The sequence below is a fragment of the Oreochromis niloticus genome, linkage group LG17 (assembly GCF_001858045.2).
Source record: "Oreochromis niloticus isolate F11D_XX linkage group LG17, O_niloticus_UMD_NMBU, whole genome shotgun sequence".
Taxonomy (NCBI): domain Eukaryota; kingdom Metazoa; phylum Chordata; class Actinopteri; order Cichliformes; family Cichlidae; genus Oreochromis; species Oreochromis niloticus.
Window position 1 is genome coordinate 12,156,327 of NC_031981.2, and position 18,940 is coordinate 12,175,266.

Here is an 18,940-nt window from a genome sequence, read left to right on the forward strand (position 1 = left end):
TGGATACAATGCAAACATTGGTAATAATTGTAAATTTCTTCTTCTGGTTAGGCTGTTTAAATCAAGAGACAGCATTCAGCTTGCGACAAGAGATACAAAGATCCATAGATGCACAGAAACTGCATTCATGGTTTGTGCTTTTGGGTGCAAACAAATGCTGGCTCTCTAAGCAACATGTTTTGGTCAGAAGTTTACATACATTTATCATTTACATGGATGTCACAGTAATTAATTTTTATTGAATTCTTTGAGCTGTTCTTTTTCCAGGGTGTACAGCATAGATCTTTGATGACTTCAAAAAACAGGAATTAGGTGCAAATGTTTAGATTTATTTTGGATTTTCTGTAATCCACTCAAGGTCAAAATTATACATGCAAGTCCAATAATATACAGGCATCCCCACTTATATTTAGTTAAATGCAAACTGCACCTCAACCAACCAATTTTGGCAGCCATCAACAAGGTTCTGGAAATAGTAGCTGGATATGTGACCACTCTTCTTGGTCATTTGAATTGGTTGGTTTCCTAACATAGTCCACACATTTTCAGTAGGGTTGAGTTTGGGACTTTCAAAGGCTATTCCAGAAGTTTAATGTCAGCCTGCTTTATCCATTCTATTCTACCACCACCGTGCTTGATAGTTGGTACCATATTCTCAGGTTTGAAAGCTTACTTTTTGCAACTGTGGTCAAACAGGTGAGTCTTTGTGTGGCCTTACCATAAAACATTTCTTTAGAAGGCCTTTGGCTTGTCCATGTGGGCAGCTGCAAATTTCAGTTGAGCTTGAAGGTGTTGATTTTGGAGCAAGACCTTGTGTCTTGGTCAGCACACTCTGTCTACAGCGATGTAAAACTCACTTCAATGTGGACAGGGACACTGGTGTTCCAGCAGTTTCCAGTTCATGGCAGGCTTTGGTTAAGATGTTCAGGAACCTCTCATCTGATGGATGACAGTCTCTGTCTTCTTCCAGACCTTAATAAAATGGTGACACATACAAATGTTCACACACAATTGTTTAAACTGATAATCTTGGAATCTGCAGCTTATTAGAAATGGCTCCAAGTGCCCTTCCCACCCTGTAAAAATCTGCAAATTTCCTTAGCTTTTCACTGAGTTCCTTAGACTTTCTCAATGTTCTGAGTATTGGTCATTCGAATGAGTGCTATCAAGCAAATGCTTTTTATTCTGGCAAAGAGAAACTACCAGTTGTAGTCAATCATGATCTCCAATATGAAGTTAATAGGCCTTATCACATTAAAAGATATTGTAGAACCTTCCGTACCACTTATCAAAAGATTTGATTAAAAGTATGCATGTATTTGAGCTTGTATGTATACATTTGACCCTGTGCGGATTAACAAAATTCCAAAATAAATGTAATCTTGTTCACCCTTTTTTATTATGAAAAATGTATGCTGTATAATCATTCCACCCTGGTTCTAGGGTGAGTTTATGTATCCTTGTGACCACAGACTTCTGTCTGAAATTTATGCTTTTGACTTGCATCCTGAACAACATTAACATTATGGAGCACTAAAATAAAATAAAAAAAATCATCTTTTTATTATGAAAAAAGGTTCACTTTTACAAAACACAACACTGTTTAAGCTACACATTTCCTTTAATTTAACCAAACATCACAATCATCAGGAAAAAAAAGCATAAAACTCTAAAATTCTTTAAAAGCTCTCTCTGTGTCACAAACTATTTCTGTGACAGGAATCACAACCTGATGTCCCTGAGCAGAGAGAACAAAAATACACATGTGAAACCATTTCAATATAGTTGTCATTTTGCCTACTGTAGCCTATCTATTGGGAGGAATGAGAAAGGGTGGGCAGATACGACAATGAAACGGCACAGTGTTGGCATATTCACAAGAAAATAACATATTAATAAATTAAATTTGATCACATGAAATGTAACATCTTTATTTGACACGAGGAACACAGGAGTGAAGAAAAGTTCTTGCTTGGCACGAGAGGTGTAAAGACTCAGTACAAGCTTTGGCACCACTGAGGAATTTTTCATCATTACAGTCACGAGAATTTAAAATGCACCACGTGCAAACAATCGTCAGTGACCTGTTTGGCTGTACATTATGCCCAAACCTATTCCTTTATGTGCTTGGAGCAATGTACAGCACTTTATCTGAAGGCGGTTCTAGAAAATGTTTATGCACTTGCATGCTTCTAATGTTTAATTGAGTGTGTTAGGAGGCAAATTCAAAGCTAGACTATCCTGAGCAATCCATCAGGGATTTCGTTTTCCTTTCTTTACAAAAATTAAATAAAATTACTCCACCTATTTAGGATTGCACCCTTACAACATTATAACTGGGCAGTTAAGCAAAAGAAGACCTTCTTCCTTGTCCAAAACAACCAAAAAATGGTGCTTACATTGCCCATAATGCACTTAACAGACAACAATTTGGTCGAAACTCAATTTCGCGCCACAAGCAGCGAAACTTAAACAGAGATGCTTCTGGTCTGTTAAGCTTGCTTCCTTGTAACTCCTGCCACCCAGAATTCCTTCAACTTTCACACCTGTAGTCTTCAGCCTCAATCAGCACTGACTGAAGTGACATCACTTGCTCCTTTGGGAACAACAAAAGACTTTATACAAGTTTTCACATACACAGTAGTTCTCCCTATGACCTGCAAATAGAATCTGACATGTACAACTGTGGAAGTGAAGTCCATCTTTCAGTTAAACTAGCTAATATAATGAAACAACTTGAGTAATTTACCCATCAGTGCTGACGCTTTAAAATCTATTCTGTAAGAATTAACCCCTGAATGTATGCTCTTATTAAATCAAGTGCTCTAAATCATGCCAGATGTTTAAATTATATCAACTAACAATTAGCTGATATTTGAGACCTTAAAGAATTTTTCGGGGACTTTCATATTATTTGCTTTTGACTTCAATGTATATTTAACATCATAGCATTTTATAAAAAATGTATGCAAAAGAAGTTTGTTTTAGTAGTTTGAGCTACCATATGGCAATATGGCATACTGTGAGGCAGCACATGCCCACTGAATCCTAGCCCTCAAACCTTCAAAGTGTCTTTCACAAGCACTGCGAGCTGAATCGCTAAAGAAATAGTCTTTAGTGAAATTTGAGCCACCAGCTCTTTCATATCTCTGAAGGAGATGACATCATCAGTGAGGGAGGAGTTCAAACATCGTCTTTCTGCAACCCGAGCGCGCGTTTAGTCCTGAGTCCCTGCCTCTCCATGATGTTCCACAGCTTGCGCAGGTTCGACTGGGTAATGACATCATCAGGTTTGAGCTGGAGAGCCCGCAGGTAGTTGGCTTCTGCTTCGGAAAGCTTCCCATTCAGGTGGAGGATGGCACCAAGGTTCATCAGAGCAGCTGGGTACTGGAAGAAGAAACAGATAAAAAAAAAAAGAAGGGAGCAGTTGATGTTAGGCATGAGGGTGATAAGATACAGGATTGTTGTACTTTTGCAACAGTGCTGACCTTGTATTTATTTGGGCAAACCATTTTAAACCTGCCCTTGTTATTTCTGCATCTGAAAATGATGTGAGATACACAATTTAGGAAGCTTGCCAGGTCTGGATGGTAGATTAAAGAAAGGGCTCTGGTGAAATTTATTTTAGGCACTCCTTTAAGAAAATCAAATACCCATTAAATTAGATAGAACGCAATCTCTCTGTACAGATCAAATAGATAGGAGTATGTCCTCTAACAATGCCGCAGTAAACAAAAAGGTAGCTACAGATTTTGTGTGGGCAAGGGCTCAGTATTTATTGTGATATGCACGATCAAACCCATTGAGAAGAGTGTTTCTGGAGTCCTCTTGATTAAAATGCCATACTTTTAAGTTGCAAAGTGAAACCATATGACCCTGAAAAGCAGTCCAGTTGTGGGGATCTACCAAATCTAAGTCATAGCCATCCGTAACTAACAAATACACCCATATCTCATCCTAAAAATCATTTGCACCTAATCGCCCAGGCCTGGCCTTGTTCCCAGGACTGCATCCCCACTGCATGACATGTTGTTACTAACTTGGAAAGTAAATCAAAAGATTTTCCCAGCATGAACACAACTGTTTGCCTCTCCTCAGCATGGATTTTTCACTTGTTTACATTCCACTTCTCAGTGATTGTGAGCGCACTCAACAAATGTACACATACAGAGCTTGATTATTTAAAGCATTGGGAATGTTGGGAAGCTGTTGATTATTTAATGCTTTTTTTTACAGGAAAACAGCTATACAGCTAACTTTTTGTTTTTCTCACCTACACAAAAAAGGACAATAATTATAATTAAATGTTATATTTCAGAGCTCCTCAGTTTTTGCCCATACAGGAATTTTGTAGGCAGGAGAGGCATACTTACTCTTACTCTTAATGAGGGTTCCTTTGTTATTCAGGGCAATATGCAACATACTGCCAGGATTAAATCACACCAAAGCCAATCATGGGACAATAGAATTGGACAGAAGAAAGAAAACAGGCAGTTTGCCTGTTTTGAGGGTAAAAGTTTCTGTATTTTTACCCTCTGTGACGAAACATAAAGTATCGACCTCTGATCCACAGCTTTTGAGACGAGGCCTTTTAGCCACAGTGAAATATGATCACATTATCCAGCATATTCTGTTCTATTCTCTTGCTCAAAGGACATTTGTTATAGTACTAAATCACACTCACTGTTACCACAGTAATGACAGGTGCAGCCACATCCACCAGCACTGAAATCTTGAGGGATTATGATCTTAAGCGCATACAAATTACAACGTAACCTCATTGTATCATAATTTTTGATTTGCTGGGAGCAAGACATGTACTGTGTCATGATTATACAATTTTCACACACTGGAAGCATTGCCTGTTCTGCTCAGACTCGACATTATATTTGAGATGAATCTCTGAGTGGGTAAATACAGCGTTTTAGTGTGTAAAATGAAAAACACCCTCGCACCTTTCTCTGGGGGCACATATTCATTGCTTTTCTTAGCACGTAAAGCCAGCGCTGAATCTTTCATGACCTGAAAGCTATTGGATTAAGCCGATATTTGAGAGACTGTCATTCACTAAGCAGACATGTGCAGGGAAAATGTCAAAGAGAAGAGGCACTATAGTCCTGAAAAATGAAAAGAAGAGCCCCTCAGTGTGTTTGAAAGTGCATGTGAAGGCTTTACGACTCTGAATTATAATGACTGGGAGTGAAGAAACATATTTCTTACAGAACAAAATGTAAACACACAGCTTTTCAAATTAAAATGGACAACCAGTATTCTTCTAGTCAAAGATCTGACTGAGCTTCTAAGGCTTAAACAGGATATAAAGAAAAAGGCAGTCCTTCTCTTTAAAAGTGTCAGATTGTATAAAATAGTAATACCAAGCCTATAGATATTCCCTACGGCAGTAGGTCAGATTAGCTTATTTTAAAAAGCTCTCTAAAAGTAAAGAATTAAGGGCCATAGTAACAGGAACAACACCAATATGGGAACACGAGACAACGTAAATGAAATTCCTTGTAGGAATAACAAGCACAAAGGCTGTTAGAGCAAAGGTCACAGGTATTATATTACTAGTCTCCATTTTCAGCAAAGTTAGAGAACTAGCTAGGGCAAAGGATACGTTAGCTGATATACGACTAAATGGAAACTATACAAGAGGGTTAGCTACATGACTTGGCTATATTATGACCAACTGTTAACTGAATGGAGTGGATAAGACCTAAACTGTTTAGCTAAAATAAGTCTCCAGAACTGATATGCGAGTCAGTCTCCAAGGTCGAACTAAGTAAAGGTCATAAATAGAAAGCAGAAGCAGCTAGCATGTAGCTAGCCAGCAAGCTGCATAAATGTCTAACTACCATAAAATATATCAACTTCCTAATAAAAACATTTATAGTTCATGGTTAGTTAGAACTAAACATAATAAAACATTTTTGTTTTCCGAGGTCATATATGATAATCTTACCAGTTCTAAGTTACTTGTGTTTAACTTGCGAAACTGTGGAGCAACAGCACTGTGACCACGTTTATTATTTAACATTGTTCAACACTGCCTGAACTCTCTAACAGGCAAACTTTCTTCTAATTTATTTAAAAAGTCTTTAGAAATAGTTCTCCAGGTTTCTTGAAGGACTTTAAAAGCTCACATGCACCCCGCTGTTAAACAGTAGTGCCCATTCAAAATTTTGTATTGAATAAGTTCTAAGTTGAGGCTTTTAGTCATTTTGAAGGTGTTTATGCATATTTGTTTTCAGAAGTTTTTATCTGGATTGATGGAAAAATCTCACTGCCACTTGATTGATCAATTTGAAATAATAGCTTATACATTCTCGATAGCCATTTAAGGGTTAGATATTACAGATATTAACAAATTTTGTTACCAAAGTAGGTATTTCTTGATTCAGTTGATTGAGTAGCAAAGTACCTAAATATACAATTTAAAATTTGTTCTTTGCTAAGATGTCTGCTATGTCTAGACACAACACTGGCTCATCCTTTCGTTGCTTGGATGAGGCAAAGATCAGTGTTAAGTGGTTTAACTTGGAATTAATTATAAGTTAATAATAGTTGGCCCAAGACGTTTGCACAATGTGTTAGACAAACACGTTGGGAAACACTGCTATAAAAGGTGTAGCCTTATAGACTCACACCAGTTAATGCAGTGGAGGCAGGATGAGGTCTAACCCTCTCATACAACTGAACATAAGTCACGGAGCAAGGCATCAGTAAGCACACTAATATAATAAATGACTCCAGGAAGCTCCTTCAGACCTCATCTAACAACACAGGGGTTCCTATAACTCTAAATCACCTTCCACAGACTGGTCCATGCACCCTTTCCCTTTGAAGTGACTGAGGTATACCAGACAGACAGGCTATAACAGCTCCCAACTTCCTCAACCACTTGTGCAGACATCAAGAGACATGATCTCTGCAAAGCTTGGTCTGTTTAACTATAATGTTATGATCAAGCATTTACTCTGAAGCTAAGAGTGTAACTTCAGTGTCAGACAACAGAATCACTAAACTCTTTCCTCACTTGGAATTTGGTTGGTTGTATAAAGGTACCACTTCACAGTTTCCATTTCATATTCAGCACTATCACTGCTTGCCAGGAACAACAGTACTATAACGTAATGTCAGAATGATGGGTAATACATAGTATGTTGTAAATTGAATTTACAGTGCAGGCGTGTGTGTGCATTTCCATGATAAGTGCTAACAGGCCTACCAGTCCAGGTACTTACATCTGGTCTGAGGCTGGCTGCACGCTTGTACTGCCTTTCCGCTGCCTCGTTTAGATTGGCCTGTCTGAAGAGAAAGAAGAGCGGAGAGTAAAAAATGTGCACATTATAAGATATTTTTTATCAGTGATAAAAACTAATGTATTTTGCAGCTAATGATGGTATTCACTCATTGTTAAGCTTCTTAGTATATAAATTATCGTGAATATTGTTCATTTAACGGAAGAAAGAAATGTGTATGATTTGACTTATACATTTCAGTGAAATAGTCACATTAATTCATGTAGTCATTGGTGTCATTTAAATTCTGCTAGTGTAGTCCTAATAGGCACAATGATACTTAAGCTAAGAAAATTTCACACACACACACACACACACACACACACACACACAAGGTCCAGACTTACATTTTCGGGCTGTTTCTGACAATTATAATTAACAATTTTTAGAGTCATTAGTAAGATTACATTTCTAAAGAGGGTCTTAAACCTCAAGTTGGTAACTGCTGCTTTTAACTCTTATTTTAAGGAAATACAGATTGACTCAATTTGTATAATACTATTACAAGCTGCAGGATTTCACACTACATTTTTACACACTGCGTTAAAGTATTTGACTGAATAGCAAGTCATGGGGAAAATTATACTACTATTTGTACCTGCCAAGGCTTAAATAATGACTTATTGGTTTGAAAGACTTAATTACATTCTGTCTCACGTAATTGTCAAATGATAGTACAAACTCTTTGTCTACTGCAGCGATATACTGGAGCTTCTAATATAGCCACCGGTAAACAATATTCTGGGACAAGCGGCAAATAGGCTTGCCATAAATGGGATCATGTGTTTGGACACTGATTCACCACATTAGGCCTTACTTTGAGGTTCTCATTTATAAATAGATAAAGAGAAGCAGATGATGTTGATGCCAAGACTGCTTAAAGCACCAAAAGTCCTCCCTGACATGTTACAGCTAGGTATGTACAGTAGCAGTAGTTAATCGGCTCCACACTAACATTATTCATGGAGTACATGATCTGGACTTTGCTGTGCCAAAGTTAATAAAGTCCTTCCTTTCTGACATGCTAATTTGTATTTATAAGGCTTTAAAATAAAGGGCACATTATGGATATCATAGTCATCTCCTAGTGTCCTTCCTTGGTCTTTGTTTTGTTTGGGGAAGTGCTAGAGAGTCATTAAATAACAGATAAAGTTACAGGAAGCCCCGTTTAAAGTCAAAATCTTTAGGTATCAGGGAGGTCAAAAGTAAAGTCATTTCCTTCTTTTTCTGATAAGAAAATTGCAGACTTCCTAATCCTCAGCCTGTAAAATAAAGCATAGATTTGTGTGGGTAAAACACGTCACTCAACAGCAATGTTACACTTGCATGATGTGTATTTAGGGCTAGTTTGTGCAGAACAATTACAGGCAAATCCTACATTGCACTGGATTGTCAGGTCATTCTTATCATCCCTGTTTATGCTCAGACAGTCACTGCACAAAGCAAGCCCCGGTTTGTAGCTTATCTTTATTATTAGGCAGGACAGCTTTGGCTTTGACAGGTGGGCGTCATATCAATAAACACTAATCCTAATCTGTTTGGATTTATGTCCCGAGGGTCTCAGCTTAAAATAACCAGTCGGATCAGAACTCGAAGGAATGACTTGTCATTTAGATTTATCCTTAGGTTCTTGAATGCAAACCTCAGTCAAGCCCTTAGACTTTTAACTTTTTACAAACCCTCTGTGGCAGCGCACTGAGATGCTTCAGAGAAGAAATGACTTTTCCAGATATGTAGAGCAAAAATGAGTTAAGGTTCATCATTCCAATATTTTCCCTCAGTTGCTGGGAGTAGAGGACATTTGCAGTCCCTTTTGACACATTTTAAGATTTATAAGCTGTCCGTGTACACGGTTGCCAAACTTTGAGGGAAAAATTCTCCTATGGCTTCTTTACAAGCCGTGCACAGAAACCTCACCACTTCCATTTATATATGTAATACATAAAAACTTTACCAGGAGCTTTTCCATTGAGAGGACGTTTTACTATTCTGTAACGCTGGTATAATTTATATTTCAAAAGATGGCTTTTAAATCGCAGTGGTAAAGAACAAAACCCACAAATGTTGAGGCAGCATGAGGGCAAACTCAGCAAATAATGAATTCCCAAAACACCGTAATTCCTTGAAATATCTGTTCATTCAATATTCTGTACTAGTAAGGGAATCCCCACACAGAAACACTGCTTTTTCCAAGTGGGGATTTTAGCCAACCTGAGCATGTGAGCAGCACTGAAGACCACATCAAACTCAAAGTTGTCCAGTTCTGCAGCTCTTTCTGCCATCTCCGCAGCCTCGCCAAGACGGGACTGCTCCAACAGAAATTGTCCTGAAAAGAAAGAAAGATGAGGGTAGCAGAAGTTCTGTTAAGAACCTGTTAGCCCCTGTGTCACAGAAGTGGAGCTTATTCATAAGTCCAGTATGGAAGATCTGTAATCACTCATCCGTCTGCTTCTTGGGTGTTCAGCCGCTAGTCTTTTCTTTACATCTCTTCCATTTTCCCATGCCGTCAGACTCAATACTGACATCATTTTGCACGTTTTGCAAGCTAATAAGCTTTGTTCTGTGTACTTTAAATGTCAGTGGTCTTTTGTCATTCTGTCTTTCAGACTTTTATTTGTGCGAGACATGTCCTCCCCATATAGCTGCCTCACCATGGTCATCCAAGCCTCCATCTTCCCCACCTGCAGCTTCTAGACTCCTATGGGTCCCGTTCTAATTTCTTTCTATCTATCTATCTATCTATCTATCTATCTATCTATCTATCTATCTATCTATCTATCTATCTATCTATCTATCTATCTATCTATCTATCTATCTATCTATCTATCTATCTAATTTTAAAACAGATTAGCTGAATTCTGTATTTCAATAAATCATGTCAGATTTTTCCAAATGATCTCTCTTTATTGAAACATATTAATAGTGCCCAGACATGTCTTATTATGCTTCTGAGGCAAACAAAAAATTTAAAATTTGCTGGGTTTTTTTTAAACTTTACAGACTTTTTCATACTTTCATGATTCAGTTCATCAACTAGATGTAGAAATATTTTAGTACATTTCCTAGAGGGCCATTATTAGTTCAAAATTTCAATTTATTCCTACTACTAATAAGACTTTTTGCATCAACACTGAACATTCTGGCATGCTGACATTAGCATTTAGCTTTAAAAATAACTGTGCCTAAGCAGATCTTTATATACAAAATAAAGATACCAGAGCTCCAGGGGCTTTTTGTTTCCTTTTCAATTTTACCAAGCAAATGCACAACTGTATTCCTTGTTATCACACTGAGGCAAACCAATGGGATTGGAATGAGATGGGGACATCTTGCAGAAGAGTAATGACAGGTAAAGATGGTGACTGGTGTGTAAAGAAAAGGAGATGAATGGAAGCTGAGTAAGAAATGAGTGAGACAGAAAAAGAGGCAGGGAAAGCAGGAGACAAGTCAGACAGTGATAGATTGAAGGATTGTTGTTTTGCTCAGCAGCGTTTGAGAACACAGATGAGACGCAGGTTTTCATGGGTTTTCCTGTGGGAGTCTTGCCACCTGGTTCAGCACCTTCAACTCCCTGCATCAGTGGCTATAAATGAACAGCCAAGCCTAACCACAGATGTTACTGAATGCTGGAAAAAATTGGAATGTAGGGATAAACTCAGGTGTATGCCTGTTTGCATTCTTGCACTGAATGCTAACTGCGTTTGCCTGAGCTTCCCGAAAACACAGTGCACTCCAAAGGAGACTACCTAGAAATGGTTCTGCATTAAAATGAGAACAATGGCAGGAAATGGGTCTTTGTTTTAGCTTTCACCCTCTGTGTCCTTCCTTCTGGGCACATCTTTGTGCGTGTATTTGTTGTTCTATAATGTGAACAGATAGCATCACTCCTAACACACTCACACCTGGAGATCATCCAGTGACCCCAGGATAGCAAAGGCAGCCAGATGTGCGATAAAGGGAGGAGGCAGCCCAAATAAACATCACCTATAGCAAAACGCTACAAGATAACATTGGAAAAAAAGAAAATGGAGAGAAAGAGCGTAAGGACTTCAGAAGGGGAAACTGCTTTGTCCAAAGTCAGCAGCAGACAGACCCTTCATAAACTGACCAATCTAAACTCAAAACCAAAGCTATCAGTGCAGAGAAAGCACCAGGAGGAATAGAAGGAGATAAGAGGAGAAAGGGACAATGCACAATGGTGCTTTGAGCGGGATAACACAGAATTCATTTCCTATGAATATCCCGGAGATAGCTCCTTGGAGCAGAAGGGAGTCTGTTCCTCCAAGCTGATATGAAAAGCCTCAATAACAGCAGCGTGGGAGGAACACGGTACCGTGTTTAACAATCGTAAAATGTGTATTCAGATTCTGTCTTCTCACGCAGATAAACGCAGCATACGTGGCTGTTTCTGGGTGTGTTTGCACCATCTGCAACGCTTCAAACAGCTCCAACAGTGCCAGCACTAATACGAACAAAAAAATTAAATGACAGCATGTTACCGCCATTATTTTACGGAACGCTAATAAAAGCACTGAGAGATTCGACATTTCTGGATTATTAACTCCCAGCTTTGATTTTTTTCCCCATAATTCTTATCAAGTTACATAAGCAATCAGAGTGGAACCAGTGTGGTTTATAACATTATTTGTCAAATGACATGGTAAACTTAATTGCACTCTGAGGGTGACGCCATTAAGTTTTTGTCTTGTTTTGTGGAGGGTAAAGAATTACGAGTGTGAGCACAGCTGAAGGCAGCAGAGGCCGATCATAACAGTATTAATGCAACGCCTTACAGTACCGGCAGCCATGCATGATTTAGCTGGTAGAGAAACACTTCAAACTAGATTGTCGCTAAAATAACTTCAAAACTGTCCGTCAACTACAGGCAGACACTTTTGAAGATAAAGGCATTCATGGTTTTATAATTAGAATATCTATTTTTAAACAGGCTTTGTTTAACGTGTCTCTAAATAAATCTTTTAATATATTTCTTACCGTAGTGCATGTAGCAGTTTCCTTTCGTCGGGTCTAGCTGAATAGCTCTCAGGTAATATCTCTCCGCTTCTGTTTTCTGCCCCTTAAAAAACAAAAAGCAAAAAGCAACTCAAGTCATTACAAATGATGGTTGAACATGTTTTTTTTTTAAATTTGTGAGGTTTTTGTTACATCCTTGATTATTCCACTTATACGACATAACCTGAACACTGCAGTCCTGAAAGAAAGCATACTGAAATAAATGCACTTCCACACAGGGTAAATCAATACTGCCAAACGCTTGTTCATCCATAAGCTCCTCTTTTCCCATAAAATGAATTCTTTTTAACTGTAAAGGCAGCTCTGAAATCTAATATACATATTAAAGGGTTAAAAACATAAACCTTAAAAAAGCTAAACCTACTTTCAGCTGCTCCCGTATTCACAAGGGTTCACCACAGTAGGTAGCGCAACATGTTTTATTTGGCACACTTTTCATACCAGATGCCTTTCCTGACGCAAACCCAAAGGGATTTGCGTCTCCTCCCAGGATGGAACAGGGAAGCTAGGCAAATAGTGAATGTGTAAACCACAACACTATTGTTTTGACATGTTTTAAAATGGTATAGATTATGCTGACCACCCACAGTACATATTATATAACACGCAATATGCATAGCTGGGCCTGAGCATGTATTTCATTGCATCTGAAAAACTGTAGTGCATCAGCAGGCCTCATTTGAGTCAGAGCAACCCAGCTTCTTTGCATCTGCAGAAAAGAGGCGCTATTAAAGAACACAGCCGCCCAATCTCTCATGCCAAACCGTTAAAGGAAAAACCTCCAAGGTGTTGGTGTGGGCGCATTTGTGTGCAGACTCGATTGCCTCTGTGCACGAGGCTGAATTTCTCCATCTCTTTTGTTTCACACGTCAGCGCCGATTGCTTCTATATTGCCAGCGGACTTGTCATGCAACAAGAAATGAGAGGGCAGGGCTCATTAGGCTTGCTTCATTAGCTTCCCCCAGTGCCGGCAATCGCTCTAAGTGAATGACCGAATATCAGGAATAGATGGCTTATTTCACATTTTCTTTGGCTCCATACTCTTTACATTCAATTAAACCTTTTCCCTTAACATCCATCAGAAAGTACAGTGGTTCAGTCCATTTAGGTAGGAGCAAATCATCATTTAGCAGATTTATGGAAGAGTTCAGGTCAGTGGAAAAAGGATGATTTTCAAACAACTATCAAAAGGATATTCCGTGATTTGTAGCTGAGTAAAAGGTTAGTTTAGGTGCTTCTACGTACTTTATCGTGTGGTCTTCCACAGTGCAAGACCATAGTTAGAATTAGCGCCGAATTATCTAAATATACGGCTGAGATTAAAGTCATAAGTCTGCATGGTGTTGAATGACCACAGATTTCCTTAATGCACACCACACCACTCTGACTCCAGCAAGATACATCTGACAGACAAGGAGGCCTGTAATATAGTGGAAAGGGTAAAGGCACACTAGCGGCTTTGGAGTTGCACTTGTTATTTGCTCAGGGATGTGGACGTGTGCGAGACTATCAGGTTCTGCCTATTATTTTGTGGATTTACATATGTAGCTTTTTTGTGGGCAACTTTGAAAGCTGAAATGTGGTCGCTTTCGAGCTAAAATATTCCACGTTTCAAAGAAAAACAGTGCAGGCTGGGGTGAACCACAGTACAAGGCTCAAGTTTGACCTTTCCTTCCCCTGTCTGTATTGTCGATTGACTCTAGCAGGATGGCCAAAAATGTAGCCGATGGAGTGATTCAATAAGGAAGGAGAGTAATTGAATAATAAGCCCGTCCACTGGCCTATTGTCCCGAGCCCATCCAATCTCATGTTTCTTAAGCCCTCTAGTAGTGGAGGTGGCCTCGTGGTGAGTGCATAGATCTGGAGCCCCTTGAGCATAAGGGAGCAGAGCAGATGTCCGGCCACCCTCGGTGACTCTAATGTGAACCTACTTAAGGTGTGTGTGTGCGTATGCTGCATATCTTTAAATCTTTCAGCAAAGAGGGGAACTGGTCAGAGGTAAGGTTTAAAGCCCTTAGGGTTTGCAGCTGCCAGTGTGTATCACTTTGTGCACATAACGGTTTTGTAACTGCAGCTCGTTTGTGTTTTTATTCAGCACCCAAAGCCGTGGAAGTAGAGAGGTCAGCGTCGTTAAAAAAGGTTACGCAGGAAACACAGTTCGTCTCCCAAATCTAAACTTGACTCAGCTGCGAACACATCTGTCACATGCATGTGTATTTGTTTTTGTTTTATGGAATGGGAGAGGTGGAGGAAGTACAGGAAGTGACAGGAAGTTTGACATTTAGAAGTTGGGCAAGTTTGTGTGTCCTTGGATGTCTTCTAACACTCCCATGAATATACAGACACATGTAATGAAAGACAGAAAAAAAATGAAACATGGTTTATCAGGGTCATCCAATCACAGAGGGATCGCTCTCATCCACACCAGAAAAACTCCCTGCTTCTCTGACCTTCAGATGTCAGCCATGTATTTACGCTGCTCCAACACAGCAGTTTGTTGGCATCAGTCCTGGATCAGGATCGTCCTAAGGTCACTCAAAATCTATTTAATATTTCTGTCTTCAGTTTTTCAGTTTTCTTTTCTTTCACACTGTGTGGAAAGTGTGTGAAAAGTATGGAAGTTCTGTCCAACTAGTAGCAGCAAGGGTCACACACAATGAATTAATGCGTTTGAATCCACCCTACTCAGAAAGCCCATATGTAATAACAGTTATCACAGCTCTTCAGTCTCTGCAGGGAAATCAATAGGATGGGTTCGCCTTGCTCCAGTGCCCCATAAGTTGCTCTATATGCATTATTCATCATTCCACTGTGCCACTCCAGGTCCCATTTAATTACACTCTGCCACATAGTTAACCACTGCAGTCATTACTAAGGTAATGCTTTGTCTTCTGCTTCTTTCTGTGTGAGTGTGTGTGTCTGTAAGGGAACATACAATGATGGATAGCAGTTTTCCATAAGTGAGGTGGGCAGGGATGTGGTCAGGCTTGACCCTGAGGGACTCTCTGTACCAGTAGCCTGCTTCCTCCAGCCTGTTCAGCCTCATGTAGGCTTCTCCTGAAAGGAGAGAAGAGAATGGAAAATATCAATAATAAAAAGAAAGAAAAATATATAATATTATGGCTGTTGAATGTATTAGCATTCAATGAGTCTTTATTTTTGTGTCTTTTTTTTTTTTAACACTTTTTTCTTTTTTAAATTCAATGATCATTGAGGTTTCAAGCTGCAGCAGGTGGTGCCACACTTGGCCTCCTTGTCTCCCCAAACACAAAAACATGTGCTAAACTATGAGGCTTAAGCCATATTCACCAACACTCTTAGCTTCCCACTCAGCCTGGTGTTTTGACCGATGTACACTTGCTTGTATTTACACCTTTATTTCATCAAGGGGCTTTGCCTTTTTCAATGAAAATAAGAACCTGTTCTTGACTAAAGTACAAGAAAAAAGACTAAACTAAAAAAAAAAAACAATGTAAATATAGTATTTTAAAATTGAGTAAAGTGAGGTTTGAGAGGTAAAAAATCTCATTCATATTCTCATATTCTTGATTATGAGCCATAGTGTTAGAATCATTTTATCGCATTTGTATGTAATTTTAACCTATTGTGTTACCGGAATTTTCCAGTTGATATTTGTGTGTTGAATTTACCTAACTTTTACACTAGGAGTGAAATATTTGTTTTAACATAGCACTCCCGGATTAATTAGTGCTTTGTTTCATCTGGAAATGTATTTGTACTCAACAATCGTACCCATATGTAATTAATTTTATTTCATATTTTACTATTGAGAAGCACTTTGGTGTACCTCTTGTCTTTAAATGTGCTATATAAATAAAGTTGTATTGTATTGTATTGTAATCATCCAGAGAAGACTTACTGAGCTATTGTGATGTGATGGCATGTGCTTTTGTAGAAACCAAAAGTTTGTATGATAACAAAAATTCACAATACTAAATTGGAACAGTGACACCCCTGATTTGTGGAGGTCAGTGTTGGCTTGGTTCAAGGCTTAAAACATTTTTTAAGCAAGGACGTTCTGAAACAGTGGAGAAATTGAATGGGCAATCAGTTATTAGATTTGGAGCCTTTACAAAAGTGGGTGAGCACTGTTGCACTCTGTACTATATGTTACAGTTATAATTGTTCTCACTCTTTTTGGGTACTGATTTTTGTCAGTTTTAATCAGTTTTTTTAAAAGATTTTTTTCTGTTTTATTTCAGCGTTTGTTTTTTCCAGCCATTTTGTGTAGCTCCTACAATATTAAACTACTTTAAGGGTACTTATTTTATCCTATTTGATTCTTCTCTTTCTGATCTTTTTCGTCTTTTTAGTCTTCTTCAAGGTGCTTTTAATCTATAATTAATTGCATTGTTTTTATTACATTTATTCTGACTTGTTATTAGCTCGTCAGTCATCTGTGAAGCTCTTTGAACTTCATCTAACAGAAGAACATGCTGGAACTGTAACTGATTGATTAATTCATGTTTGTTCTGTTTATCTCCCTATCTGAGATAAACAGATAATGATGTAATGCTGGTTCTCATTATAATGGCTTGCTGTAATAGGTCATTTCAGCAACTTCAAATTCTTCTTAACCCCATGCTGACTGAAGTGACCACAATGTGGATAAATCTGAAATTTCGCTGAAAGAACAAAAGCTGGTTATAAAAACTCAGAGATGTTGTTGGATGTGAGGGCATGCTCTTGGCCCCTAGAGTAAGAAGATAGGCTGATGACATAGTAGGTATCCCCTCCCATTACACTAATGCAAACACTCTTCCTTAATCCCTCTCTCCACCTGACTAAACACATATCTTATTTTCCTTCAGCCTGCCTGTCAAAGGAATTTATGCAGACATCTCCCTGCAATCTCAACTATGTCATCGGGATGAGTTTACAATAATGTAATTAGTGTTACAATAACAAAGAGGGGGATGTGACTCGTTTCACAGATGAGCTTCACTTCTCCTCAAGAGGATACAAAGTGTGTGCACACATCGTTTATGAGTTACAGTGCTGGAATCCAACAGGTGGGGTTCCTTAGCAATGATTAAATGGCAATTTGTTCAACTCACATTTAAAGCTCTCACAAGCCAGAAGACCAACACTTGAGATGGAAACAATAATGTCAGATTGCATGGCTTTTACTCACGTCATTACTCTGTTCTTCACAGCTCATGAATGTGTAATTTTATAGATCAAATGGTAGCGTTATCTCATCAAGATGCTTATTAACATTTCAAGCAGGAATCACCTTTGTAGCGATTTTTAAAAATATATTTTTTTTTTAATTACTGTTTAAAACAGATATTATAGGTGAAAAAAAGGTAGTCGCTCACCCATCATGTTGAAAAGGCTGTGTGGTGCAAACTGCCTTGGCATTTTCTGCACTGCCTCCTTGAACATAGACAAGGCCTCCTGTAGAAAGAGAATAGTTAATTCAGCTAATTCAGTTTTCAGTTCGAGTCACCACAATTGTGGCCTTTGTAACTAAGTAGTTAAATCACAAGCGGCACAGACAAAGTCCTAACGGAAAGCATTACAAAAATTATTTTGGTCCTTCTCTGTTTATTCATGTTATGAAAGCTGAGATACAAAACAAACACTTCTCAGCTCCTTCAAATATTCTCTGGGCCCTTTTCCCACAAACCGGACACACTGACCTCCTGCTGGCCCTGTTCATGGAGCAGTTTTCCCAGGTTGTACAGGCAACTGGTGACGGAGCTCTTGTGAGCGTGGGGATCCTTCAAATTCTCATCGGGAATGTCAGCACAAGTAAGGAAGGTGCGTTTGGCCTCTTCCAGGTGACCCTGGTTCATCAAAATTATTCCTATATTCAAGTAGGCTGCTGTGAGTTCAGAGTGAAGAGAAAGCAAGTTCAATTAAAGGCATGTGAAATGATCTAAAATGTCTTTTGACATAAATACATTTCTGTTCAGAAGTTTACATACACTCATCATGGAACAGAATGGCATGGTAATTTTAGGATTTTAATCATTGTTTTTAATTGTTTCTTTTTCATTTTTAATGACTTTAAAAGACAAGAACTGGGTGAACAAGTCTGAATTTATTTGGGATTTTCTCTACTATACATACAGGCTCAAATGTATGCATACAGCCTCACTAATATATGGTTAAATGTTGCTTAGAAACCTCAACCAGACGCTTTTGGAATAAATCGACAAGCTTCTGGCAATTTTAGAATCTTCACCACACTTCTCAGCAAAATTGCAAGAGGTCATTTAACTTGGTTTGTTTCCTGGCACAGACCAGGCTTTTAAACAAAGTCCACAAATTTTCAGTAGAGTTGAGGTCAGGTTTTGGGAAAGCTATTACAGAAGTTAGTCACTCCAAAACCAGTTTTGCTGTGTGTTTGGGTTTATTGTCATGTTGGAGCACCCAATTGTGCCCACATTTCAACCATCTATTTGTTGATTTGAGGTGAATTTGAAGAGGTAGTCTTCCTTCTTTATTATTCCATCCACTTTGTGCAGTGTACCGGTACTCGCGTTACCACTGGCAGTAAACAGCCCCGGAGCATGACGCAACCTCCACCATGGTTAACAGCTGGTACAGTGTTCTTAGGTTTGAAAGCCTCACCT

At 38.7% G+C, this 18,940-nt stretch overlaps 1 protein-coding gene across 1 annotated transcript in view; it reads right to left on the minus strand.

The window, feature by feature from the left end:
• Positions 1-1,539: 1,539 nt before the first annotated feature.
• Positions 1,540-18,940, minus strand: part of tmtc2a (transmembrane O-mannosyltransferase targeting cadherins 2a) — a 63,938-nt gene continuing 46,537 nt past the window's right edge. Inside the window, exons 6-12 of the mRNA XM_003444998.5 lie at positions 18,002-18,186; positions 17,678-17,756; positions 15,271-15,392; positions 12,297-12,378; positions 9,513-9,627; positions 7,245-7,308; positions 1,540-3,387 (exon numbers count right to left, since the gene is read on the minus strand). Coding sequence (XP_003445046.1) covers positions 3,184-3,387; positions 7,245-7,308; positions 9,513-9,627; positions 12,297-12,378; positions 15,271-15,392; positions 17,678-17,756; positions 18,002-18,186 — 851 coding nt within the window. The 3' untranslated portion in view covers positions 1,540-3,183. The remainder of the gene's footprint in view (positions 3,388-7,244; positions 7,309-9,512; positions 9,628-12,296; positions 12,379-15,270; positions 15,393-17,677; positions 17,757-18,001; positions 18,187-18,940) is intronic.